The sequence below is a fragment of the Dermacentor silvarum genome, chromosome 5 (genome assembly GCF_013339745.2).
Source record: "Dermacentor silvarum isolate Dsil-2018 chromosome 5, BIME_Dsil_1.4, whole genome shotgun sequence".
NCBI lineage: Eukaryota > Metazoa > Arthropoda > Arachnida > Ixodida > Ixodidae > Dermacentor > Dermacentor silvarum.
Window position 1 is genome coordinate 33,803,673 of NC_051158.1, and position 27,540 is coordinate 33,831,212.

The 27,540-nt window shown below is 49.2% G+C and overlaps 1 protein-coding gene across 2 annotated transcripts; it reads right to left on the reverse strand.

Moving 5' to 3' along the window:
- Positions 1–16: 16 nt before the first annotated feature.
- Positions 17–27,540, reverse strand: LOC125945592 (uncharacterized). 2 transcript variants are annotated; one of them, XM_049667684.1, is made up of 3 exons: positions 26,895–27,540; positions 26,232–26,403; positions 17–1,312 (listed from the first exon to the last, which is right to left on the reverse strand). In XM_049667684.1, the coding sequence occupies exons 1-3, from the start codon at positions 27,377–27,379 to the stop codon at positions 1,181–1,183; spliced, it is 789 nt and encodes a 262-aa protein (XP_049523641.1). In that variant the 5' UTR covers positions 27,380–27,540; the 3' UTR covers positions 17–1,180. The 2 variants fall into 2 exon arrangements, with proteins under 2 accessions (XP_049523641.1, XP_049523640.1); XM_049667683.1 differs by lacking the exon at positions 26,232–26,403 and having other exon boundaries at positions 17–1,484.

The window sequence follows — 27,540 nt, forward strand, 5'->3', positions numbered from 1 at the left end:
GTGAACGTAAACGTTCACCGGGAAATGGATAGGGAATCTTTTGCAATGTCGGAGAGTGATTACGCATTTCAAAGCGGCACAAAAGTTTGTGACGAGAATTATTGCTCAACAAACTACTTATGAAGTATGTTAACCATGAGAGGTTTGACGCTTTCAAGATCCTTATCCACATGACACATGAACTTTTAGTTGCAACAAAAAGATACTAGATAAAGCAGACTAAACGTAAACCATCTGCTGCGTGCACCTATTACCTTATTGATACTGATGCTCTTATAGCCAGTGTATAATGGCAACCAGCTGAAAACTCAAACGGACATGAATAAGAAACCGCCTCTGGCGAGTCTCGATTAATCGGACACAAATGGCAGGAGCTTGCTTGAAATACAGCGAAGCAGATGAACACCTAAGCCCTGCCAGTTCACGAGAATAAAAGTACACATAGTTTCACTTCTGCAACCCACATGAGAAAAGACAGGACGTAATGCTTCACCGAATGCTTTCTTCGGTCTGCCTTTGCTATAGGCCTAGGTAGAAGTGCAAATATTCGAGCTCTAAATGTTATAGTACGCATGGTGAAGTAGGGGGCCGCGAACGACACATACGAAGCCGAAGAAATGGACAAGTGCGCTTTTTCGCAACTAACCACGAGCACTCGTGTTGTCCTTTTTTTCGGCTTCGTACGTGCTTTCTTTGCGTTCCCGTGCTTGACCATGGGACCTCAGCAACTAGCCCAACTGTCTACCTTGCTACAGTCATAGTACACGCCGTAATACCTAAAGTGCAAACAGAGCAAGGAGCTTTGTTCTCCACAAGAACGAGGTACGCTAAAAATATATAAGAGAAAAGGCAAAAATGTAGAGACAAAAATAGTATAATTTTACAGGGCTAGAAACATCAACAAGAACACAAGTTCAGACAGTATTAGGAATCCATACTTTTAAACTCAAAGCACGCGCAATTTACGCGTGAGCCACGTTCAAGATTAATATATCAAAGAGAACAGAAGTGCTATCGATTATCGAAGAAAAATAGCACGAATCACAAAAGAGTTTGCACGCATTAAGAAGTGCTCCTATAATAGTAGTCGAACGAAACAACTGAACTCTTTCACTGGATATTGTGCGCTAGCGTTGCAGGCTTTTCAAGCTGTGGCTCAGGTGGCAACGAAAACTCGACGTCAGGTGCGGCGGTGAGGGGCAGTCCCATATGCTACGTCATCCAGCTCCAGGTAGCGTCTCACGTGGGCCCAGCAGTCTTGGTTAAGGCCGTCCAGTTGCGTGCGCCCGTCCTGACGTGGCAGACACGTGACCTGCTCCTTGACGACCCCGGCCAGTCGCATGAAGTCGTGAAGACCCTCGATGCACCGCCACTTTTGTCGGACCACGCGAGCTGCCTCGACCTTGTCGATGGACAACACTTCGGCGAGCTCTGCCACGAGGGCTGGGTGACGGGAGACTCGGTCCAAACCTGCGGCGCATAACCTGGCAAGAAATATTCGTTTTTAGCAAGCTTTAGGGCACTAATGGCACTGCGCGTAAGCATCTAGTCACGGTACATTTTCAAATTTCGCGCGCCTTTTTTTGGAGCGCCGAAGGAATAAAGCTGGAAGTTTTTTTTTTTTTTTTTTTTGAAAGAATTCCACTGAATATTGCCTCCCCTCTCAATGGTAAAAAATCTGTTGAAGTTCTAGCGCTCGATACATTGGAAGTGGGCTCACTCTTTTACTGTAATTAATGTCTTAGGCTCGTGATAGAATACTTTTTAGTTAAACAAGAGCACACGCAACAATGGTTGCTTGCATTCGTGTAGCGGGTACCCATATATTTAGAGCCTTGCACTAGTTAGCTGAAACATCTAGTATAAGATAGGCTCGGCTTACGCAAGACAGGGGGGGGGTGGGGGGGGGCAAGCAATGATGTCTAGGTGAACCCATGGTCCTACATTTGTTTACACCTGGGTGGTTGTGGAGGAGGAAGGCTGCTCCGTTGAACTCACCGGTCGCACCGCGCATGGTTCAGGAATTGCGCTGCTCGTGCCACGAATCCCGAGTTCCGCCGCGCTGTGTCGCACACGGCGAACCAGTCGTCGGCCCACTCCTCATAATTCCTTTCGTGAAAGTCCCCGATGGTGGCGCTGCACAGCGTGCGGTTCTTGAAGATGCCGGCGCGTAGACGACCAATAAAGCAGCGAAGTGGAGATGCTGGCCAATACAATAAGCAGATCTTTCGAATCGCCTGCACCCTGAATTACAGCATCGGCCAGGAATATGACATCTTCGCATAATGTGACATCGACACCAATGACGAGCTCAGTGATGCTTCTGTTGAGAAGTAGCGACTGTGAAAGAGCTCGCCACCATTTGACTGATTCGGGCGTATCAAATGTGTAACTGAACTGTATAAGGAGCTTTCGGAGCGTAGATGTGGTTGCTATGTATTCAGCAACATGATAAGAAATCGCGCTATCCCAGCATTCCATTCTCAGCGACAATGTATTCAAGTGGGAAAACGTGGGAAGCTGTTGAAATACCGGAAGGAAGTTAGGGTCACTGCTGATCTTCACATGCGCCTCAAGTTTGGAGCAGCGCTTGCAATCCGAAAGTGCCAATGTGTCTATCGAGCAGGGAGCTATGATGGAAACTTTCTCTTCACCGCCGCTTCGTTCAAGATCCCTGACGACACCAGCCAAGTGACGGTATTCGTTTTCTTGTACATCAATGGTCACCATCTTCAGGTTTCTTTCTTTCGACAAAGTACGGAAGAATGATCCCCACTGCTCTGCTGTGCACATGCCGAAACCCAACGTCACATATTCCAGCGTGCTGTTCTGCGAAATCGCTTCAAGCCACGTGACGACATCCGCACAGATTCCTAGACGAACTAGGTCTCTGGTTGACAGTCTACTAGGGTGTGAGGAGAAAGGTAAAAACTTGAAGTTTCTTAAAAATTTGTTTTCTGCCAGCATCCTCGCTCCCAGCTCAGCGCTTTCCGAATCCAAAATGAAGTTTCGAGCTTCTAAGCTGCGGACTGTAGAGTTCATAAGCATACCTCTGAAAACCAATTTAAAACTATTGTCACCAAAATATCGGCTTCCGACCACGCTTAAATGTTGTAGGGTGGCGGTACTGGCCAAAAATTCAACGAATGAAGTTGGGTGTTCTTGAATTAAATGGGATCCCAGCGTCAAATCTCGCAACGTCGAGTTGGCTCTCAGCGCTCTAAAGAAGAACCACACTAGACTTCTTTCTACGTGTGGTATCAAGTATAAATGGAGCTTTGTCAACGTTCTTGTAGTTTGTAGAAGCGTCGAAATGAATGGTAAATCTGGAGAAATACTCGAGTGAACCGCAAATTCAAGTTCGTCGAGGCATTTCAGAGACAACAAAGCTTTGTAAAAGCTTACGCTGTCGATCGGCGACTTATGCCACAAGGTCAAATATTTTATAGAAGACTTGCCGCCGAGTGCCTTAAGAAGTATATCTCTATACAATTTCGCGCCTTTCACACTGGTACAAGGGTCTGGAATATCCAACGACACCACGCAGCGATGTGTCTTCAGAAGCCAGAACAGGAGAGTGGCGGCCTGGTGTTGTTTGCGTTTATCTTTCCGCGAATGAAAGCGATTCACAGGGGAACACACCAAGCCCAGTTGCCTCCCGGTCTCCGACAACTCGCGCAGCTCCAAATGGAGCCACCAGAGAAACTCATTCCATAGAGATAAATGAGGGACAATCTGACACGTTGTGTCCTCAGCCGCCGTGCAGGGCATACGGTAGTCGATGATGTTTCTAGAGAAGCGGCCTGTGGCGCCTTCGAGGTCTATCAGCAGGTGGCCGACTTCCTCAGCCCCGTGAGGCGCCAGGGCGGCTTCTGTGCCCATTCAACCTGCGAGAAAAAGTGATGTTACACTTCTGACACGAAAAGGCAGTGGATCCTCTAAAGGCACCCATTATCTGAAGCCCCATAACCAACTTGGAACGAGTGGGGTTCCTTCAATATATCATCATCATCGTCATCATCATCATCCATATTTTATGTCCACTGCAGGACGAAGGCCTCTCCCTGCGATCTCCAATTACCCATATCTTGCGCTATCCCATCTGGTTCTCTGCCGACCTCGACTGCGCTTCCCTTCTCTTGGTATCCATTCTGTAACCCTAATGGTCCACCGGTTATCCATCCTACGCATTACATGGCCTGCCCAGCTCCATTTCTTGCGCTTAATGTCAACTAGAATATCGGCTATCCCCGTTTGTTCTCTGATCCACACAGTTAATATATAGGAATATATTAAATAATAATTAAAAACGAAATGTTTTCAACCGAAGCTTTATAGGCTCACAAGTTTCGGCGGTGGTGGTGGTGGTCGTGTCACGCTGGAAAGTGGGCCGATACTGTTGATAGTGCAGAAAGTCCAAGCTCAATGGCACATACCCCTGTGGGCTCGGGGACCTGTAACGCGCCCTTGAACTACCCTTGTAACGTGGAACCCAAAGATACAAAATCACCAGTCCTTCTCCTGTTGAGAAAGTGGGCTAAGCGAAGTTTGTTGTGCGATTCTAGCGTGTAGGCTTCTGAAGCCCAGGCGCGAAACGTCAGCGAAAAGCCGCTGACCCCAAGTTGCGGGAGCGCGATGTTGAGGCCAAACGTCAACGCAGAGCTGCTGATCCTGAGTTTAGGGCAAATGAAGCGGAAAGCCTGCGACAGTGTCGTCCTGCCACAAGCTTCGCTTTAACGCCTTTTTCTGGACAGGGGAAGGGCTCTGAATGTTTTTCTTCTCGTTTGCGTGGTCTAATCATGCCTAACCAGTGTGTACAGGTCATCTTGAGATCGGGAGTTACAGCTGTTTTTATGACGTCTCGTGAGACAGCCGAAGTGGGCGTGGCCCCCAAAATTCTTGACCCATCGCGCAAGGCTAACGAATAAAATGAAATACGAACAGTTTACATCACAGTATAGCGCCCCAGTATATTCTATTGTTGTTAATCAAGAGAGCACAAATAAAAGCAATACTTAACATTTTCCATCATAATATGCAGCTTGCTATTGAAATTAAAGGAGCTTTTCAAGAGCAAGAAAAGGAATCAGTCTCATCTGTTTTGAGCATTGGAATAATGCAGGCATTCAAGCAGGCATCAAGTTTTACTAATACAATCCATTTGGGAATACCAGATTAGAGTATACCTTGACGCTTTCCAATTGCACTTTCTTATTTAGGTCCAATCTAGTTTGAAATGGCTCCTATTGAATGCCTTAACAATGGCCTGATACAGGTTAAGTGCATGACTTAAGCTTGCGTAACAGATTGGGATGCTTTCTTTAACTTCCAGTGAAGAAACCATAACATCTGCTACAGTCACACAGTTTTGTGGCAATCTAGGGTTTACAGCCCCGCTTTAAAAGGGCCCTCGAACACTTTGCATGCCACCACCTTTCTGCTGCAGGTTGCGTAGACTGACGGTTGGAGATGCTGCAAGCGTAATTAAAAGCAGCGATATCGAAATATTTAATATCTTATTATCGCGGACAAATGAATCACTACATCGCAACCAAGCGCATAATCACCCAGTGGCGCTCGCCAAAACCATCATCGACGTTACAACTCGCTGCTCCGTGATTGGTTGAACGAACTTGCAGATATTTAGGGGTGCGGGAATACCGAAACTTTAGAATAACGAATGGAATAGTAACCTATTCGACTTAGGCTTCGAATCGAATAGTGACTATTCGTAAATGCGAATATTTTTCGAATACTTTTCGAATATTTTTAAACGTCCACTGCGCAAAATTGCAGCAAAAGTACGGTCAATTTTCACCTCGGCGGGCGTAATAGACATAAAACAGGAGAACTTGCGTAGTGGAGCGGGCTATGTCACTTAGGTAGCTATACTTTACAGGCTGTACAGCGACCATTCACAATCTCTGAAGAGCCCTGACATTCCTAATGGCATCGCGGGACGCTTGCGTCATTCATTTGCCTGTAAGAAGAGGCTCGGTTAAGTTAGGGCGAGAAACTAATTAGTAAATCCAGCAAAGTGAAGTGAACAGTGCATACATTCTTTCGAATCACGGATACAACACGCAGAACAGCATACGTTTCAATAAAGAACAAGTTCAAAACAAGCATCCGAAGAACATAATTGATAAGGCGCTCCTGCACCTACGTGCAATGCAAAGCAACGTAGCGCTCTCCGCATACGTTTCCCGGTAAGGATGCGCAAGCTGCCGAGGCGACGGCAGCTTTAGACGTGGGGAGTGACGTCCCTGGCCTTTCGTATATAAAATAACCAGCCTATTAATCAGTCCAATATTGTTGCAGCACCGATACAGGCAGCGGCGTGCTGTCAAAATTACCATTACTTCCATTTCTATAAAATAGCATTACTACCATTATTCCAAAGTCACAAAGCACCGCATACCCCCCTCATAAGTCGTAGTCGTGGTTTTCAACGGCTTCACTGGACATCCACGTTGGCGGGGCCGGGATGGCGAGACAATAGATAGTTTTAGAATAGCGTTTGTCGCCTTACGAACGTTAAACGCAGGCACTTTTGCAGGACTTATCGTGTGCACCCCTTCAAGACGCTTAGTTTAGAGAAACGAAAACGTAAGGAAGACGTTAAAAGACAGAGCGCCGCGTGGTGCATCGTGCCAAACATATTCGAGCCAAGACAATCCATTAGCAACCATTCTGTTGTCGCTATGCTGTTGCGTCCCGAATCGGCCGGGCGCATTATTTGATTGTTTCCCATCGAGGCAGGCCCTTTCATGAGCGTCGCCGAGACGGCGACAGTGCCAGACACCGACGAGACGGGCAAACAAGCGCCCCAACTCGGCAGTGCGCATTCTTTGGGTGCTTCCCCCGATGCCACCCCCTTCATCAGCAGCCGCCTACTTGGCGACGCGGCGCGACACCGGCTGGGACGCGATGACAAAGAAGCTCACGAAGCTTGCCCCCCTTCGTTAGACGCGGGGATTAGTGCAAAGGCCATTCTCCCGACCCGGGCAAGATGACCGTCGGAGGGCAAGAAACAGGTCACCGACTTTCGTGGAAGGAGTGTCAACCCCCTGTTTCCGGATTGCCTCGTCCTTGCTTCGAAGGTGCAACATTGGAGGCGGAGTTCAGCGAACAAGACGGCCCCTCTGATTGGCCGCATCAAGGTCATCTGATTCCCTAGCCGGGTCAACTAGGGAAGACCGAGGTTTTATAAGGAGACACCTTGAGTGCAGTGGTGTGTCCTGACGAGTTCTGACATGTGCTCAGACATGTAGTGAGCTTAGACTTTCAAAGTGCTCCCCCATGGAGTGGGCTTCGATATTTGGAGCCACTGTAAATATGTAAAATAAACCCTTTTTTCTCTCGCTCTTACTCCCGGACGTACTCATCCCTTTGGCTGAAGGATCACCGGCCTAAACGCTACCCGAGTCTCAACAACCCGTTCCTAACAACTGACAGCAGCGGCGGATTAATCTCCGACCCGTAACAATGCGGACGCCTCTCATCAGGCCTACGGACGCCGGAATCACCGTACGATCTCATAAAGTGCGCGCACTATGCCCACATAACTAGTGTTTCAGGTGAGTTCAGTGCAATGGAAAGCTCATTTCAATACTTACTGGCGATCAATGAGAGAGAGAGCGTAGCCATGGGTGCTAAAGCAATATCTCCATGTTCGATAAAGCAATATCTCAGCGTGCGTATTACGAACGTTAAACTCGCCAAAAGAACGCACGTTATCATAGCGCACACATAAACCACAAAAACGCAATAACGATCGAAGCATGCGCGGTGAGGACAACGCTGTTTCTTTATGTACGTAATGCGTTCACGTCTCGTTGCAAGCGCTATTTTCAAATTGTCAATTTTTTTCTGTTGCAAACTAGTTGTGGCTGCAGTCTCTTGCGTTGTCAATCGGCTCCCACGGCGCTCTGTCTCTAATGCGTGCGGCCGTTGCGATGTACACCAACAGTTTCGCTTTGCTGGTGCGTTGAACAGCCCGTACCCTGCGTTCTCACCTCACTGCTTTGCAGGAACGAGATTTAAAAGTACAAAACTTAATTTTGCTCTGCAGTCATTTTTCTTCATGTCAAGTCACGACGCAACAGCTGCGTCGCACTGCACCGCAACGCTTGCTTCCGATTTTTGCACGGGTTATACGTGCCTAAAGAACAATTTGATTTGAACATGGGTCTGGCGAGTGAGCTGAAAAGCTTTACGATACGGTCTTGCAGAGTGTATCGGAGACAAGCTGTTAGCTCTTCTGTCAAATGCTACGCGCGCAACAGACACACGCAAAACGAGCGAGGAACAAGTGAAACAGGTGCTTTTGCATTCGGTATAGGCAGCAAACTGAGATAGGAAAGTACGGTGCCGTACTACTCGAATGCGCGCCTCACTGCAGCAGGTGACAGCACGCTTCCCTGAAAACTCCAGCGAGGGAGGCCTAAACGTTTCCCCCTTTCGTGATTCACGTGTCCAGGACCGCAGGCTATGGCACACTTCAGACTAATTTGCTTGCTGACGTCATCAATATGCTAGGTAGACATGACGCCACAATTCGGTTATAGCGTCGTGGTTTACGATAACTCTGACAGCTTAGCTCGATATCTTTACTACGAATGCTAATGCTATAAGTAACACTAAAGTCTAACAAAACGATTGAGAAGAATAGCCATTCTAATGAAGACAAAGTAACAAATTGAGACATAGGGGCTGTCTTATTACAGCAGCGCACAAAATCAAATGATTCACTCACCGTCGTGACGACCGGCTCCCAAACGCAACGCCGCCGCGCCTCGGTGAGCCTCTGTTTCGATCCCTCGCACTGTCAAACGCACCCAGCGCGGACGAGATCGCACTGCCTTCGCCGCGGCGAACACTACGGACGCTGCACGTGCAAGTGGCGAGGGAACGCGCTCAGAGACATCCGGGACTCTGTGGCAGACTGACCAGGGCGGCCAGGACCGACCGACAAACGATAGCCGGGCGCCGAATTCCCGGAGACGCCGACATGGAAGCGCCGACAGCGTAGAGCCCTGAAGCAGACGCGGGCTTTCGTGCAGAGGGGCGTCTATGTTGTGGGATCTCTCTCTCTCTCTTTCTGCCTTTCTTTTAGCCAGAGTAGTGCTCCTGTCTGGTTTCCCGCGGAATTTGCGGTGTCTTCTTGCACATGTATTCGGGATTCGGGTGAAAGCGAAGGCGCGCCCTAGTATTGTTTTTGGCGGAGAGACACGGAACAAGATCGCGCTTCGTTGGAGCTGTAGACGAGCGATCGCATGCTTGAAAATAATTTAATGATCTGATGGTTCGTTGGGTTTGTTTATTAGACATATTTTGGTCGGTTATGTAGATATTTTTGCGCACTAAAACGATGCTGTAGCATGTAAAGATATTGTAGTGGATGGGTTTTGGCAACTGGTCGATTGATTGTTCATTAGTTATTCGTTTATTTCGTTCACTCAGTTTTGCGTCCCATAGCGACACTCAATGAATGTTGTAGGTTAGTTGCGTGGTTCAGGGGTTCATTGAAGTTTACGTCCCTAAACGGCGTTGAGCTAGTGAAGGCGCCGTAGTTCATTGATCTCATTGACTGATGCAGTGGTGCATTGAACGATGGATGCAGCGTTAGCTATCTTGATGAGCATTGATCCTCATGCCACAGCTTGCCACAACGCCACAGCTTGCGAAGGCGCTGTAGTTTATGGGTTTAAGTGGGTGATAATTGGTTCGTCGTTCGATTTATTCAGTTTACATCGCGAAATGAAGGTACAAGGCGCCGTAGAGGGTGTATTTGTCCTATTGATTGAATGGTCAGTTGTGTGACTCGTTATTTCGTAAGTCCTAAAGAGACGCATGATGTAGTAAGGGCGCATTAGCATATGAATGAATTTGTCTCACTGAGTGGTCGATTTATAGGCTCGCTCAGTTTCACATCTCGAAGCAACAGTACAGCTTGTGAAGGCGATATGGTGGCAGACGGGATTGATTGATTGATTGACGAGTGATTGGCTGGAGATTTGTTAGTCGTTTGACTGGCTCGTTCAGTTCGCTTCCCAATGTGACGCAGGATCAATTAAAGAGATGTAGGGGATGAATTCGATTAAGCGATGATTAATTGTTTGTTCATTGGTTAGTCTTTGGTTGATTCATTCAATTTACGTTCCAATGTGACACAGGAGCTAATGAAAGTTCTGCAGCGGATGTATCGGTTTATATGATGGTTTGAATAATTGACTGACTGACCGGTCGATAGGGTGTTCACTGGTTAGCTGTTCTGTAAGGGGGTTTATTTACAAGCCGGGGCTACGTAACAACATCCTTGGCCCAAGAGCATCGGTCGCTGTCTCGCGCTCTCCGGGCTGCCAGACCTCGTCGTGCTCTCTCAATAGTTCGTGACCCTCTTCCCCACTACTTTGGCCCCGGCGGCGAAGAGGAGCCATCCTGGCGACTCAAGGCGCTGCAAGCACAAGAGGGTCGTAGTACGGCTTCAAGCGGCTCACGTGAACTGTTTCACGACCGCGGCAGCGTCTGTCGGTGGGAGGTGTCACAGGCTCGACGACGTAGTTCACCGGCGACTGGCACTGCACGATCCGGTAGGGACCATGATATTTCGCTGCAAACTTGCGGGAGAGACCGGGGGTCTGGCATGGAATTGAAAGCCACGCGAACGAGCCAACAGGGAAGGTAGGGGCAGGTTTAGCCGGGTCACAGCGTTCTTTTTGAAGACCTTGTGTCACGGATGTAAATGAGCGTGCTGATTGGCGGCACTCTTCGGCACATTGAGTGAGTTCTGAGGCTGGGCGGTATTCGGACGCATCCGGGCGGTGCGGAAGTATGGTATCCAGTGTGGAAGAGGGCTCACGTCCGTATAGGAGAAAGAAAGGGGGAAATCCAGTGGTGGCTTGTGTGGTTGTAGGCATTTGTCACAAAAGGAAGCACCAAGTCCCAATTAGAATGGTCGAAGGCTATGTACATGGAGAGCATATCACCAAGTTTTCGGTTAAAGCGCTCCGTCAAGCCATTAGTCTGTGGATGATTGGATGATAGCTTGTAGTGGTGCGATGAATAGTATTGTACGCACTCAGAAGCACTCGGACGACTTGCGAAAGAAACACACGCCCTCGGCCGCTCAGCAGCTCGCGTGGCGCGCCGTGGCGAAGAACGAAGCTGCGCAAGATGAACAAGGTAACATCGCGAGCTGAAGCTGTTGGAAGAGCAGCGGTTTCGGCATAACAAGTGAGATGGTCAACGGCCACAATAATTCACTGATTGCCCACCGGGGTGGAAGGAAGGGGCCCGTACAGGTCTATGCCGATTCTATCAAACGGGCGAGCTGGACACGGCAAAGGTTGTAATGGCCCAGACGTGTGACAAGTTCTCTTCCGGCGTTGTCACTCAATGCAGGAGCGAATGTGCTTGCGGATGTATGTGTACATTCCCCGCCAGTAGAATCGCTGGCGAAGTCTATCATAGGTTTTCAAAACGCCAGCGTGCGCGTTTTGTGTGTCGGCGTGGAAGTGCGTGCGCATATCGGAGCGTAAATGGCAAGGTATAACAAGAAGCCATTTTCGACCATCTGGCTGATAGTTGCGGCGTACATTGCGTCCCGGAGCGCATAATGAGCTACCTAGCGACGAAGGGCACGAGAGAGCCGTGGGGCAGGTGTCGTTGAAGGCGCAGCTAGAACGTCGATCAGCGAAGCGATCCAGGGATCTTTGCGCTGTTCGGAAGGCATGTCAGTTATATTGATGCTGGCGATGGAAGTTGCGGAAAGGGAAACAGGCGCAACGTCAGAAGCACGGTGGTCAGAAGACACGGGCGAGCGGGAAAGTGCGTCGGCGTCGGCGTGCTTGCGTCCGGAGCGGTAAAGAACGCGAATATCAAATTCTTGTAAACGTAGTGCCCAGCGTCCAAGTCGACCCGACCGATCCTTCAATGAAACCAACCAGCAGAGCGAATGGTGATCGGTGACGACATCAAACGAATGGCCATACAAGTAAGGGCGAAATTTCTGCAACGCCCAAACAATGGCCAAACATTCCTTTTCGGTAACCGAGTACTTGCACTCTGCCTCCGTGAGGGCACGACTAGCATATGCAACTACTCACTCAGAGAAGCCCGGCTTTCGTTTGGCAAGTACAGCGCCAAGTCCGATCCCACTAGCATCTGTGTGTACCTCAGTTGGAGCGGCAGGGTCGAAGTGACGTAAAATGGGCGGTGAAGTCAAGAGATGACGTAATGTTGCGAAATCCTCATCACATGCCGTCGACCAACCAGATAGAGAGCTATCGCCGGTGAGCAGCTGCGTTAGTGGTGCTATAATAGAAGCGAAGTTCTTCACAAAGCGGCGAAAGTATGAACAGAGACGAAGGAAGCTGCGAAGCGCTTTCACGGTGGTAGGCTGCGGGAATTCAGCAACAGCACGAAGTTTCTACGGATCAGGAAGGACGCCGTCCTTCGAGACTACGTGGCCCAGAATGGTGAGTTTGCGAGCTCCAAATCGGCACTTCTTGATGTTAATCTGAAGTCCTGCGCGCGTCAAACAGCTCAATACTTCGCAAAGACGATGGAGGTGGCTATCGAAATCAGGGGAGAAAACAACGACGTCATCCAGATAGCACAGGCATGTCTTCCACTTAAACCCACGCAAGACACTGTCCATCATCCTTTCGAATGTGGCTGGGGCATTACAAAGACCGAAGGGCATGACATTGAATTCGTACAGCCCATCGGGAGTTACGAAGGCAGTTTTCGGGCGATCGGATGGCGCCATAGGGACTTGCCAATAGCCGGATCTTAAGTCTAGTGATGAAAAGAATTCGGCTCCTTGCAAGCAGTCCAGGGCATCATCGATTCGTGGCAGAGGATACACATCTTTGCGCGTAACTTTGTTTAATCAGCGGTAATCGACGCAGAAGCGTACCGAGCCGTCCTTTTTCTTGACGATAACAACAGGCGACGACCAGGGACTGCAGGACGGCTGAATGCATGGTGCCGCGCTGAAGCATGTCATCGACTTGTTCGAAGATCACACGACGCTCAGCAGGGGATACGCGGTAAGGGCGCTGTCGGAGAGGCGCTTGTGAGCCGGTGTCAGTCGGATGGAGAACTGTGTGCGTGCGGCCTAATGATTTCTGCTGGCAATCAAACGAGCCGCGAAACTGGTGTAGAAGTGCAAGAAGTTTCTCGCGGTGCGCCTCTGTAAGTTCGTCGTCGATGGCGGAGCCAAACATGCTTAAAGGGGGGCGATCAGGCGTACCAGCAGAAGGCGTCAGGGCGCTAAGTTGAAAGTTGTCCGCGTCGTCAAGGCAGAAGATGGAGGATACTTCCAATTTCTGAATTGAGCCTATACACTCTCCACGGAGTAAGGTTGAGGGAACTGGCAACGGATTCAGAACAAACAACGATGCAGCGCCGTTGGGCATGTCGAGAGCTGCAAATGGCAATATGAGATTCCTGCGGCGTTGAACGGTCTCGGAGGGGGTAAATAGAACTGTGGATTCACCAACGGCGGCACAGTACACGGGTACAAGGGCTGCACTACTGGGTGGGATGTTCGTATCATCGGCGACAAACAACTTCTCCAACGTAGGGGCGGACGACGCGGAACACAACGCAGAGAACGCCACCTCGGCACGAGCACAGTCAATAACGGCATGATGGCGAGAGATAAAATCCCAACCGAGGATGACATCATGCGAACAGGCCGGTAACACAAGAAACTCGGTGGGATACACAACATCTTGAATGACGACGCGGGCTGTGCAGGCGGCTGATGGCTGAATATGGTCTGCGCTGGCGGTAGGGAGGGACAAGCCCTTTGATGTCGTGGTAACCTTTCTAAGCAAGCGGCAAAGGTTCATGCCTATCACTGAAACTGCAGCACCAGTGTCCACAAGCGCAAGGGTATGAAAGCCATCCACAAAAACGTCGATGAGGTTGGCTGGAGAAATGCGACGACTTGAATTGATCGACGACGACGCAGTTCGTGCCTCGTGAACTGTGGCATCTAGTTTTCCGCGTCAGAAAGGCAGGGCCGACGGCGCATAGGTGACAGAGAGCGACGTCGAGGGGATGGAGATCGGTGGGCAGCGGACGGCAGGCGCTCGGGCGAAGAAGATTGTTGTAGCCCCGCTGTGCCATCAAAGCGTCTAGGTTGTACGCAGACGGTCGCATGGCGTCTATTTGAACAGGAGGGCAACGGCGACAGCAGCGTGCCACATGTCCTGCATAACCGCAAGAATAGCATATAGGGCGATTGTCCGCAGTGCGCCATGAATTTGAAAACGTGGGGACTGGCAGGCTGAACGGAACAGGTGGTGGTCGAACGGCTGCCGGCGCGGAAGAATAGGTTGGCTGACGATGCGACCCGGAAGCGACGACTTGCGCTTACGTCAAGGGCGCAGACTCCAGAGGTGGCGGACGAGAGAAAGGCAAAGCATCAGTGACCTCTTCCTGGATAACTTGGCGTATATGACTGGCGCCGGATGTTGTGCCTGGGCTAGCTCGGGCGTGTTCGATAAAATAGAGAGTTGTCTGGCGACCTCCTCACGCACGAACTGCTTGATCTGAATCATCAGTGCATTCTGGTCACCCAGAGTCAAGGCCGCGATCGAGTCGTTCTTTTCCAGAGGGCGTCGAGTTTGGGCGCGTTGCTTGCGCAATTCGTCGAAACTCTGGCACAAGTTGACAACATCTGCGACGGTTTGTGGGTCTTTGGCCAATAACATTTGAAATGCGTCATCGGCTATTCCTTTCAAGATTTGCTTGATCTTATCCGACTCGTGCATCGACGGGTTGATATGCTTACACAAATCTACGACGTCTTCAATGTAACTGGTGCAGTTCTCACCGGGTGGTTGAGCGCGTTCACTAAGTCGCTGTTCTGCGCGGAGCTTGCGTACCGCGGGGCGGCCGAAGATAGTCGGAATAAAGAGTGTGATGGAGTCCGGGGATTGTTTGAAGTTGTGACGGAAGGCCTAGGAGGGCGAGGTTGAACAGCATCGGAGAGATCACGGAACCCTGCGGGGTGCCCACGCTTCCCATGGTTATCTCGGACGATGTGAGCGCTCCTACGGTGATGGTGGCTGTCCTGTCCGTTAGAAAGGCTCTGATATAACTGTACGTGCGAGGGCCCAAGTTTAGGGTGTTGATCTGATTTAGGATGGTGCTGTGTGTGACGTTATCAAAGGCCTTCTTAAGATCTAGGCCGAGAATGGCCTTAGTGGAGCGGCCTGTGCAGTCTATGATGTGGTGTTTCAGCTGCAGCATGGTATCCTGGGTCGAGAGATGCCTGCGGAAGCCGATCATGGTGTATGGAAATAGGTCATTGTCCTCTAGGTAATTTGTTAGTCTATCCAGGAACATGTGCTCCATCAATTTGCCCATGCACGACGTTAAGGAGATGGGCGGAAGATTGTTAGTATTTAGTGGTTTGCCTGGTTTAGGAATGAGGATCACCTGGGCCTTTTTCTACTGCGGGGGCAAGCTGCCGGAGGTCCAGCATTGGTTAATGTATTCTGTGAGTTGCGTGATTGACTCGTCGTCAAGATTACGTAGTGTCTTGTAGGTAACGGTGTCGGGACCTGGGGAAGATTTGGAGTTAAGTTTGTGCAGGGCGGCGCGGATATCCGCCTCGGTGAATTCCTCGTCTAGGGTGGTGTTGGCCTGGCCAGCGTAGTCTGGGTGCTGCTGAGGAGGAACCTGAGAGATGTATTTGAGCTCTACCTCCCTAAGGAATTCCTCCTCTGTGCCCTTGTACTCGTGTATGAGTTTGTTGATGGTTTGTCGGTGGGCAGATTTGTTGTCTTCTGGATCGAGTAGGAATCTGAGAAAACGCCACGTTTTACCTAAACTTAATTGCCCGTCCATTGCATTGCAGGTTTCGTCCTAATGTTGTCGGCATACCTGTGTTGCATACATCTCTATCTCCTTATTGAAGAGCGCTATGCGTTTCCTGAGGTTTCTGTTGTGTTTCTGTGTCTCCCATCTCTTTTTGAGCGATTGTTTTGCCTCCCACATGTGGAGGAGCCGGCTATCGATCTCTTCGAGTTGTGCCTCAGGAGGTACAATGTGTGTGGCGTTGTTAACATCCTGTTTAAGGGTGTCAGTCCAATGTTCTATGTTGTCGATGGGTTGGACCTGGTTCTCGCGTGATTTGCGGAACTCAGTCCAATCCACTAGCTTGAGCTGTTTTCCCGTGGGTTTACGTGGGCCGCCCTGAACGTGTATCGCGATGATGTAGTGGTCGCTTCCTAGGTCCTCTAATGTGTTCTGCTGCGGATGTGTTTCTAGAGAACGTTAAATCGGGTGTTGAGTCTTTACTGGAGCTAGTGCCCGCGCGTGTGGGTGTACTAGGATTGGTGATGAGAGTTAAGCCCTCCTGCTGCGAGTCGAACCACAGGTCTCTGCCTTTGGGAAACACGTAAGAGTATCCCCAGGCAGTATGTGGTGCGTTGAAGTCCCTTCCGATTATGATGGGATTTCTGTCGGCGATGTTGAGGGCGCGTTTAAAGAGCGTGAGAAATCTGTGCTTCTTGTGTTTGGGGTTGCTGTATATGTTTAGTATGAAGAGACTTTCGTGTGTCTTGCGTTGCGGAATGAGTTCAATAAATATATTGTCTATATTGGTAATTTTGGTGTCGTGTTGCTTGACTGCACATAACCACATTAAATTTAAATTTCCATTCCACAGGTATTAGCCTAGCGGGGGAGCAGGAGCGGCGCGGCGGGCACAGGTGGTGTGACGTCATTACTCTCCGATAAAACCCGCACGCTCGCTTCGGCGGCCCTCTTTCGCGCAGTGGAAAAAAAAAGTGACGCAGCGCTTGCTTAGCAATGGCGAAGACTACCGTCAAGACTCCCGACGAAGAAGCCGCTAGACTGGAGCGCCGTCGAGAAGCTGATCGTGAACGGAAGCGTTGACAGAGATCCGACCCTGCAGCGAGAGCTAGGGAAGCTGAAACCAAGCGTCGAAGAGAAGATCCCTAGTTTAGATTGAGGGAAGCCGAGAGTTCGCGTAGCCGAAAGAATCTGACCATTCTCAATCTGCAATAGCATGTAAAAAAAAAAAGAACGATGCGTGGCTCAGCTATAGCAAACACCAGAGACCAGCGGAGATGGGGGGCAGCCCAGCCAAAAGTTAGAATTAACCTGGGGTTAGAATTAACCTGGGGTTAAAATTAACCCTTGGGTTAATTCAAGTTGTAAGACAAATACCCCAGAAAGTGGATGGGAAAACGGCGCCACGGTAGCTCAATGGTGAGAGCATCGCACGCGTTATGCGAAAACGTGGGTTCGTTCCCCACCTGCGGCCAGTTCTTTCATCCATATTCATTAATTTATCCCTATGTTGTCCTTGGTGTCACTGTTGACTTCTTATTATATATATATATATATATATATATATATATATATATAGAGAGAGAGAGAGAGAGAGAGATAAAACACCTGGGACCATGGTGTCGCGGCGCAGTGCGGCTATTTTCATATTTCCATTTTCTTTGTAACGCGGAAAAGAATTACGCGACCCATAGTACACTGAAACTTTTAAAACAACTGAATCGGGTGTTTTAAAACACGCTTCAATTTCTATCAAAATTCGCGCCCTCAATTCCGTAATTAAAAAGTTCGTTAATCTCACAGACTGGGATACGTTCCGTAAGCTACGGAAGGGAGACACGAACACGTACGACTCCTTAGCAGAACTCCTTTCTGCGATAAAGGGCGACGTAACTAGGGCCACGAAAACCATACAAACGGAACTGGAGGTCCCAAGGGTTAACCCTCACCTCGCAAACTTACTCGAGGCTAAGGCCTCGATACTTGCGCGATGGAGAAAGCAACGTATCAACAGACGTCTGCGCAAACGCATCGCAATCCTCAACCGAGACATAGACCAATACTGTACGGAGCTCACAAGACTCTAATGGCACCAACTCTGTTCAGCGGTCGACAGCCGCATGCGGACCGGAGGTAAGTGGAACCTCCTGAAACACATGTTAGACGACAGCCAAACGAAGGATAATCAAAGCCACGCGCTAGACGGACTTCTACACTCACATAAAGAGAAAGGGGAATGGTAGAGTCCTTCCTGGAAGAAATTGCCAAACGATACCTTTCGCTTGGCGACGCTCACCCCAACGATTACCCGAGCATAAAGTGCGAAACCACTCCCGAACTAGACGCGGCCTTCACGGAAGCAAAGTCCGAGAGGCGCTGCACAACCTAAACAGCAGGTCGGCCTGAAGACCCGACGGCGTAACGAACCGTATGTTAAGTAAATAAAGACGACCAAGCCATTACATTACTCACGAAAGACATCAACCACGTGTGGGGAAACAGGAGAGGTACCAAAGCAATGGCGCACTGCCACGGTGGTCCTTATTCCAAAACGCGGCAAACCACTTAACCTCGACACTTTACGCCCGATCTCCCTTCATGCGTGGGTAAAGTAGCCGAGAACGTAATTCAAAACCGAGTGTCACGCTACATTGAGGAACACGAACTCCTCCCACACAACATGGTAGGGTTTCGACCCCAGCTATCCACCCAAGATGTCATGTTACTCCTAAAGAGACAGATCTTCGACGCTAAAAAGAGACGTTCGAAGCATCCTCGCCCTCTATCTCACGAAAGCATTCGACACCATCTCGCAGCGCTTCGTACTGGAGTCTGTGGCAGGCCTCGGCCAGAGATTTCATGAGTACGTACGCTCCTTCCTAAAGGACAGAGAAGCCCGACTGCGAGTCTCGCAACTTAAGTCGGACCCCTACACGCTGGGCGCTGTCGGAATACCGCAAGGCTGTGATCTCTCCATCACTATTTAACATGGTGATGAAGGGATTCGCAGCCAAACAACGAGAGATTCCGAACGTAAGCTGCGCTCTATACGCAGATGACATCACCATCTGGAGCCCGGGAGGCTCCCTGGCAGACATGGAGCAGGCATTACAGTCTGCCCTAGATGCCACGAAGAGTACCTACTAGACACAGGAATGAAACTATCCTCCAAGAAATCTGAACTCTTACAAATTCGCAAGTCTTGTCAAGGAGTCCGCTACCTAACTCCTCTAGACGAACTTCCAATCCCGCTGCACACAAGAGATGAACAACAGATTCCGCGAGTAAACCACATACGCATTCTTGGGCTCGTAATCGAAGCCACCGGATGCCACGGACTCACAATCGCACTTAACCGCCAAAACCGAAAACATGATCAGACTAACCCTGAGAGTCTCGGGGCGCAGGTAGGGTTTCTGCGAAGATAACCTACTGCGCGTATACCACGCGTTCCTTATGAGCCACATTAATTACGTTGCCTCTGTCCACAACTAGAAGAAAATAGAAAAGACAAAACTAAACACACTCATGCGCAAAAGCATCAAACAGGTCTTGGGCCTTCCACAAAGCAATACAGCAAAGATTGATCAGCTAGGCATGCAGAATAACATCGACGAAGTGATCGAGGCTCAGACTATGGCGCAAATACTCCACCTATTCTCGTCCAAAGCCGATAGACTAATCCTAAACCAAGCTAATGTCCCCCCATCTCGAGCACGCGTTTACCGTACCGAGCGAAATTAGAGACAGCTACAAAGCCTCACCGTTTCCCAGAAACGTCCACTCACAACATGTGGGTAGGCGCCGGGCCCGCGCGATTCTCGACAGCACCGATGCGGATCGTTTAGCCACCGCATTTCTGGACGCGACCCAGTACGGAAACACGTCGACTTTCGCGATAGCAGTCGTGGACGGTAACGGAACGTTACAATCATCCACATCGCTTAAAACGACCACCAGCGCTAAAGCAGAACAGATAGCCGTAGCCATCGCCATGACAGATCCCACATTTATCCATGTCCAGACTCCCGTGCCGCAATTCGGGCCTACGAAAGCGGCAACTTATTTAAAGTAGCGCGTACACTACTAGCAAGCTCAAAAGAGAGCAAACGATGCCTCTCCTGCATGGTTCCCCGCTGATATGGGGGAAGACATTCACCCGCAAAAACCAAACCTCAATGAAACGGCCCACGACCGTGCGCGAGAACTTGCCCGCCGCGACGGTCCCACGGGCTCCGAGGGGCTGGACATTGAGTTTAATGACCCGCTACTTACTTACCACGAAAACGCCTCACACTTTCGAAAAAAAAAAACAATCAAATACCCGCTCCCACACGCCAAACTCGAACGCGCGCAGGCGGCCGCGTTTCGAGTACTACTAATGGATTCGTATCCGTCACGAGGCCTACTAAGTCACAACTCAGACATCCTGGCAAATTGCCCAGACTGCCCAGAACTTCATTGCTCACTCTCGCACATGCTATGGCAAAGTACCGCGTTACCAAAGAGCCCTCTCGCCAGTGAGCCCGAATGGGAAGAAGCCCTCAAAAGTACGGACCTCAAACTCCAACTCAAGGCCGTCCAGAGGACCCAAGAACTGGCGGAGTGTCACCACGTCCCCGTCCCGATTTGGGCGTCGCCTACGGTTCCCGCCAGAGGAGCTCCGCGCGTGGAATCTCCAACGGCTTAAAACTCCTCAGGACATCAGTAAAGTTCTTCACTGACTAATTAATCTAATTTAATTATCGATAGTGCAATTATGAAATAAATCCTGCTGGCTGGGTACATCACTACTAACAGGATGCCATTGCTTGCGTCCTCGTGTATTCTACATTTTATTTTTAGGAGCTAGGCTAAGAGAGAAACTCTCTCTCTAGGCGTCTCTCTAGGCTAACGCTAGTTGGGACACCCTGTATAGGGTGCCCCAGCTAAAGTTGGTCGGCTGTCCAACAACGAAAAAAAAAATATTAAGAAAAAAAAATCACATAATCTCACCCTACAGGCAACCATGGTGGGATGCGAAAGCATCGCGGGGGGTGCGCATCGAGTTTCCGTTTCGTTTCACTTGGCAACACATCACGACGAATGCTCATGAAGCTCGTCAGCGTTCGGCTGAACGCTGACGTTCGTTCTGGACGCTCCCGACCTGGCTCAGGTTGTTGTCGAACCAAAGCCGGTCGCACACGTAGCAGCTGTGCGCGAAGCTCCTATCGAGGAGGTCGCGCTTGAACCGCGCGTCAGCACCGTCGAAGCCCGGGCGTTGTAATGGCCTCGAACGTGTTGCTGCCCGGGCCGCAGACGCGCGTTGCCTCGTCGCTGCCGTTGCGCTTCGACTTTCTGACACCGGAGTTCGGGGTCGGCTTGATAACGCTGACGTTCCACTTGGGCGCGCCGAGCCCGTGTTGCTTCCGTAGAAGTTTCCCGCCAACGTTTACGCTCGGCTTCCCTGGCCCGAAGTTCGGGGTCCGCTTGCCGACGCTGACGTTCGGCTTCCCGAGCCTTCCTCTGCTCCGCGGCGGTGACGCTGCCGCTGCACCTAGCGCCGACGTTGTTCACGGCGTTGCGCACATCGTTGCACAGAGAAAAGACGGAAGCACAGCGAACCAGTGTTGCCAACCATTTTTCGGGAAATACCCTACGTCAAAGTCAAAATTACCCTACTTTACCCTACACAATCTTTTTATTACCCTACATTTTACCCTACGCCTGAAATAGCACAGTGCAACAATAATAAGTTCCAGACTATACATCACAATTCGACGTGATAGATGTGCGGGGGCGCTAAAGTCGATAGCGACTATCGTCGAAATAATTAGCAAAAAAAAAGCGCATATCAAAAGCGAGCGAACGCGCCTTAACGCACATCGTCTCCCAGAGTGGAATGGAGCGAGAGAAAGAGATTAAAGTCTTTATTGAGCAAAATATTCTGGTGTGGCTTGCTAGTCCGGTGTAGGCTATTGTGTTGCATATAGGAAAATGCCATAACAAAAACAAAACGTAGAAAATCAAAGTAAGCAAAGCAATACCACAGGATCGGCGCTCCGCGCCATGATGTCGCAGACCGCTCCCTTTCTCACGGTTCGTAAACTGTATATAGGAAAATAATTGAAAGGTGGGCGAGGTGGTTCGGTTTGAGGATGTAAAAGACAGCGCAAGCAAACCAGGGATAAGGTGAAGGACAACACAATAAAATGCAGTTGCAAGTTCAGCGCCCGTCTTGATCTTTCCGAAGAAAAAACAACAATGGTAGCACAGAGATATGTGAAGTCTGATTTTTCGGCTCTGCTCTATGCTGGTGAGATGGGAATTAAAACAGCTCCTATTTATTCAAAGAAAGAATTAGGTTTCAGATCTGTGTCGAGAATAGCACCGTCGGAGATGTCGTGTCGATCGGCTAGTTTTTAAAATCACTCGTCAATGTTCGTTTTTCGCTGATAGTTGACGAGCAAGAAGTTCTTTCTGGGGTTTTTGCGTGCCAAAACCAGTTCTGATTATGAGGCACGCCGTAATGGATGGCTCCAGATTAATTTTAAGCACCTGGGGTTATTTAACGTGCACTACAACGCAAGCACACGGGCGTTTTTGCAAGTGGAAATTACCCTACGCCTGGTAAGAAAATAGCATTACCGCCCTACTACCCTACGCTGCCCGAAAAATTGCGATAATACCCTACAAGTAGGGTAATTACCCTACTTGTAGGGTAATTGTAATTGTAGGGTAATCCCTCGTGTGCTACCTACTGTGTGCCAGGTTTTGCAGCTGAATGCGTGAGCTTTCCCCGCGGGATCGTTGCAAGCGTGAAAGCGTCGTTCCTTCCTTCTGCCTCAAACGCGATCACTGTAGCCGTGGTGTACTGTTGTGTGCCATTTTGCAAATCTCAACAGGGGAAGACGCCGGGTGTTTTTTTCATTTCACCAATTTCCTAGCGATGCGGAACTGTGTTCTAAGTGGCGAAAAAACATTTCCCGTGAAAATCTCGTCATCAACGACAAGTCCTCATCAACGGTAACTGTAGTGTGTAGCAAACACTTCAATGAGAGTGATTATGTTCCCGGATGCCGAATACGGAAGTTGCTTGTGGGAGCTGTACCGACCATCTTCGAAACTCTATCCGTCCTACATAATGCCAGCTGCAAAGAGACCGCTTAAGGACCCTGCGTGTCGTGACCCCCCAGCTCCTGGGAATTCATCAAAGCGAAAAGCAGAGTCGCTGTTGCCTGCTCATTAATATTTTGGTGCCAGGGAGGAGGTAACCGAGGAGAGACAAAGTGCTTCAACACAAACCACCAGTAACAACGCTTACCTAGCTAGTCACTATCTGGTCATGATGAAAAGGCTTCGGGCTCAAGTTGCCTACCAGCGCTCGAAGGGCGGGGGGCTACTGAGAAAGTTCTCTATAGAGAAAGAAAAGATGAAAGAGGACAACGACGACAAACACTAGATTGCCGTCAAAAAGATCGTTGGCGATTCCCAGAAACGTGAGGAAAAGGCTGTTTTTCTCCGCCACCAGTTGCAAGCCTATGGCAGTAAACGACCTTGTTATTTAGAAGAAGTTGTCAGAGAGTGTGAGATTTGGCGCTTCCTTTCGTCAAAAGGTTATGATCACGCTCGAAAATCTCACCTCTTGACACTGCCGGCGAAGTGTACGCTTCACCAAAATCGCATGTTTTTGGCACTTTTGGACAACATTGTGGCTTTCTTTGAAACGGCTGCGAAGCACTTTCCGCGAATAAAAGTGCATGAAGTGCTGCAACTTCTCGTTGCACTCTACCGTGAACAATCGCGCATCTTGAACTGCTCAGATGTTGGCAATTGTCACGCCAGGCGCACAGCTGGTGTGATTGCTGACAAATTTGTCCGACTACTTTTAGTAAATCAAACAAAGATTAACGAAAAAAAAATGAAAAGCCAGTTGCATATGTGCATAAGCCACCCAGAAAATATTTTAGACTTTATATTGTACATGATGTGAAGGTTGTTGGCACCCAAATGTACAAGAGTGCACTGTATTGATCAGGAAATAGTTTGTACCTGTAAAATTTTTACCTTTGCTGTTGCCTCGCAGTATTTGCACCTCTCCTATATATTGAAGTGCATGTACTGAGATAATCATTTTCCTAAGTAACGACATCTATATTCAATATTTGTGGATGTTGGCTTAACCTTCCCCTTTAATCTTTCGAGCGTCGTCTGCTACAGGCGTGCGGCTTCAAACAGAGGCTGTAAGCCGTTTATTCACATCGTATGAGGCTATGGTGTTGACTACTGGCACTTAAAATAAAGATTAGGCTTTAAAATTCGAGAGAACTTGCGTCTTACAGCCGGAATTGCACAGATGTTGCTGGTGCCGAAGCGCATCTGTGAACGCGCTTTGCGGAGGCGGCAACGGTTAAGCAACGGTGAGCTAACAGCGCCACCACAGAGTTGCGGCGACAGGCGGCAGCATCCATCATTGCAAAGGCTGTAAGGGAGCGCGGAGGGTGGAGTCGAGTCCGGCCGTGGAGAGAGTTATATGCAATGATTTGCTGCGCCGCAGCTGTGGCGGAGGGGAGGAGAGCGCACACATGCGTACGAGAGGAGAACGAGGGAGAGTTGCGCATGCGCATTATGGGTGCGGACGCCGCAGAACGGACACCGCCCAGAGCAGAAGATGCTCTCGCATCTAAAACACGGTGCAAAATACGGTGCACCGAGACCTACACTGTTCGATCGTCATACATGTGACAACCGAAAACCGTAGAACTTATGATTGTATCATGCACCGTGTTTCTTAAATCTTTTTTTTTTTTTTTTTTTTTGCTGAGCAGCTTGGCTAACTTTAGCTGGGACGCCCGGTAGATCTCAATCTGTGTAAGTTCAGTAGGTAAATTTGGAAGGTTGAGGGAGGGTAGCTGGGATGTTTTTTTTTATTTGAAATTTTATTTCCAAGAATTTTCATACACGGAGGTAACAACGATGTATACCTCCGTTCAGACCGCAGATCCAATTTATACATCAATTTCTTATACAAACAGAGCTATAGAAAACAGCGTAGGAATTCAAAAAAATCCTATTGGCTGCGTCTTGCACATCAAATGAGCAATATTTCGTAAAAAGTATGTTCACCGGTAAATGGATAGGGCATCTTTAGCAATGTCGGAGTTACTACGCATTTCAAGGCGGCACAAGTTTGTGACGGCGATTATTGCTCAAGAAACTGCTTGTGAAGTATGTTAAACTCTCACACCATCAGGGTTTGAAGCTCTTATCGACATGGCACGTGAGCTTCTAGTTGGAACAAAAACATGCTCGATAAAGCAATGCTAAACGTAAACCATCTGGTGCCTGCGCCTATCTCCTTATCGATACTCAAGTTCTTGTAGTCATGGTACGACAACCAGCAGAAAACGCAAACGGACATGAGCAAAAAAAAAAAACCGCTTTTGGCGGGTCTCGATTAATCGAGCACATAAGGCATGACTCCTTTACACACGGCAGGAGCTTGCTCGAAATACAGCGAAGCAGATGAGCACACATTTTTTCACTTCTGCAACCCACATGAGAAAAGACAGGAGGTAATGCTTTACCGAATGCTTTCTTTGGTCTACCTTTGCTAAAGGCCTAGGTAGGTAGAAGTGCAAATATTCGCGCGCTAATTGTTATAGTACGCATGGTGAAGTAGGGGTCCGCGAACGACACATACGAAGCCAAAGAAATGAACCTATGCGCTTTTTCCCAACTAAACACAAGCACTCGTGTTGTCCTCTTTTTCGGCTTTGTAAATGTTTTCTTTGCGTTCCCGTACTTCATCATGGGACCTTAGCAACTAGCCCAAATATCTACCTTGCTACAGTCATAGTACGCGCCGTAGGACTTCCAAGTGCTAACAGAGCAAGGAGCTTCGTTCTTCACGCGAACAACGTATGCAAAAAATATATAAGGGAAAAGACAAAAATGTAGAGACATTAAAAATAGTATAATTTTACACGGCTAGAAACATCAACAATAACACAAGTTCAGATTAGGAAACCATACTTTCAAACTCAAAGCACGCGCAATTTACGCAAGAGCCACGCTCAAGATTAATATGTCAAAGACAACAAAAGTGCTATCGATTATCAAAGAAAAATAGCACGAATCACATAAGAACTGGCACGCATTAAGAAGTGATACCACAATAGTAGTCGAACGAAAGTGGTGAACTCTTTCACTGGATATTGTGCGCCTGCGTTGCAGGCCTTTCAAGCTGTGGCTCAGGTGGTAACGTAAACTCGACGACGGATTCGACGGTGAGGGGCAGTCCCACATGCTACGTCATCCAGTTCCAGGTAGCGCCTGACGTGGGCCCAGCAGTCTTGGTTCAGGCCGTCCAGTTGCATGCGCCCGTCCTGACGTGGCAGACACGTGACCTGCTCCTTGACGACTCCTGCGAGTCGCATGAAGTCGTGCAGACCCTCGATGCACCGCAACTTTTGTCGGACCACGCGAGCTGCCTCGACCTTGTCGATGGACAGCACTTCGGCGAGCTCTGCCACGAGGGCTGGGTGACGGCAGACTCGGTCCAAACCTGCGGCGCATAACCTGGCAGGAAATATTCGTTTTTAGGAAGCTTTAAGGCACTAATGGCACTGCGAGTAAGCACCTAGTCACGTTACATTTTCAGATTTCTCGCGCCTTTTTTGGAGCGCCGGTAAAATAAGCTGAAATAGTTTTTTGGAAAGAATTGCACTGATTATTGCCTCCCCCTTTCCATGCTGTTGAAGTTCTAGCGTTCGATACATTGGAAGTTGGCTCACTCTCTTACTGGAATTTATGGCTTAGGCTCGTAATAGAACAATTTTTAAACAAGAGCACACGTAACACTGGTGGCTTGCATTCGTGTAGCGGGCACCCATATTTTTAGAGCCTTACAATAGTTAGCTGAAACATTTGGTATAGGCTAGACACGGCTTACGCAAGACAGGGGGGGGGGGGGGGGGGAGGCAAGCAATGATGTATAGGTGAACCCATGGTCCTACATTTGTTTTCACCAGGCTGATTATGGAGGAGGCAGGCTGCTACGTTGTACTCACCGGTCGCACCGTGCGTGGTTCAGGAATTGAGCTGCTCGTGCCACGCATCCAGAGTTCCGCCGCGCTGTGTCGCACACGGCGAACCAGTCGTCGGCCCACTCATCATAATTCCTTTCGTGAAAGTCCCCGGTGGTGGCGCTGCACAGCGTGCGGTTCTTGAATATGCCGGCGCGTAGACGACGAATCAAGCAGCGATATGGAGATGCAGGCAAATACAATAAGCGATTCTTTCGGATCGCTGCGCCCTGGATTACAGCATCGGCCAGGAATATGACATCTTCGCCTATGACATCAACACCAATGCCGAGTTCAGTGATGCTTCTGTTGAAAAGTAGCGATTGTGAAACAGCTAGCCACCATTTGACTGATTCGGGCGGAACAAATGGCCTACAGAACTGCATATGGAGCATTGGGAGCTTAGATGTGGTTGCTATGTATTCAGCAACAAGAGAACAAATCGCGCTATCCCAGCATTCGATTCTCATGAACAATGTATTCAAGTAGGAAAAAGTGGGAAGCTGTTGACACCCGGAGGAAGTTGGGGTCACTGTTGATCTTCACATGCACCTCAAGTTTGGAGCAGTGCTTGCAATCCGAAAGTGCCAATGTGTCTATCGAGCAGGGAGCTTCGATGGAAACTTTCTCT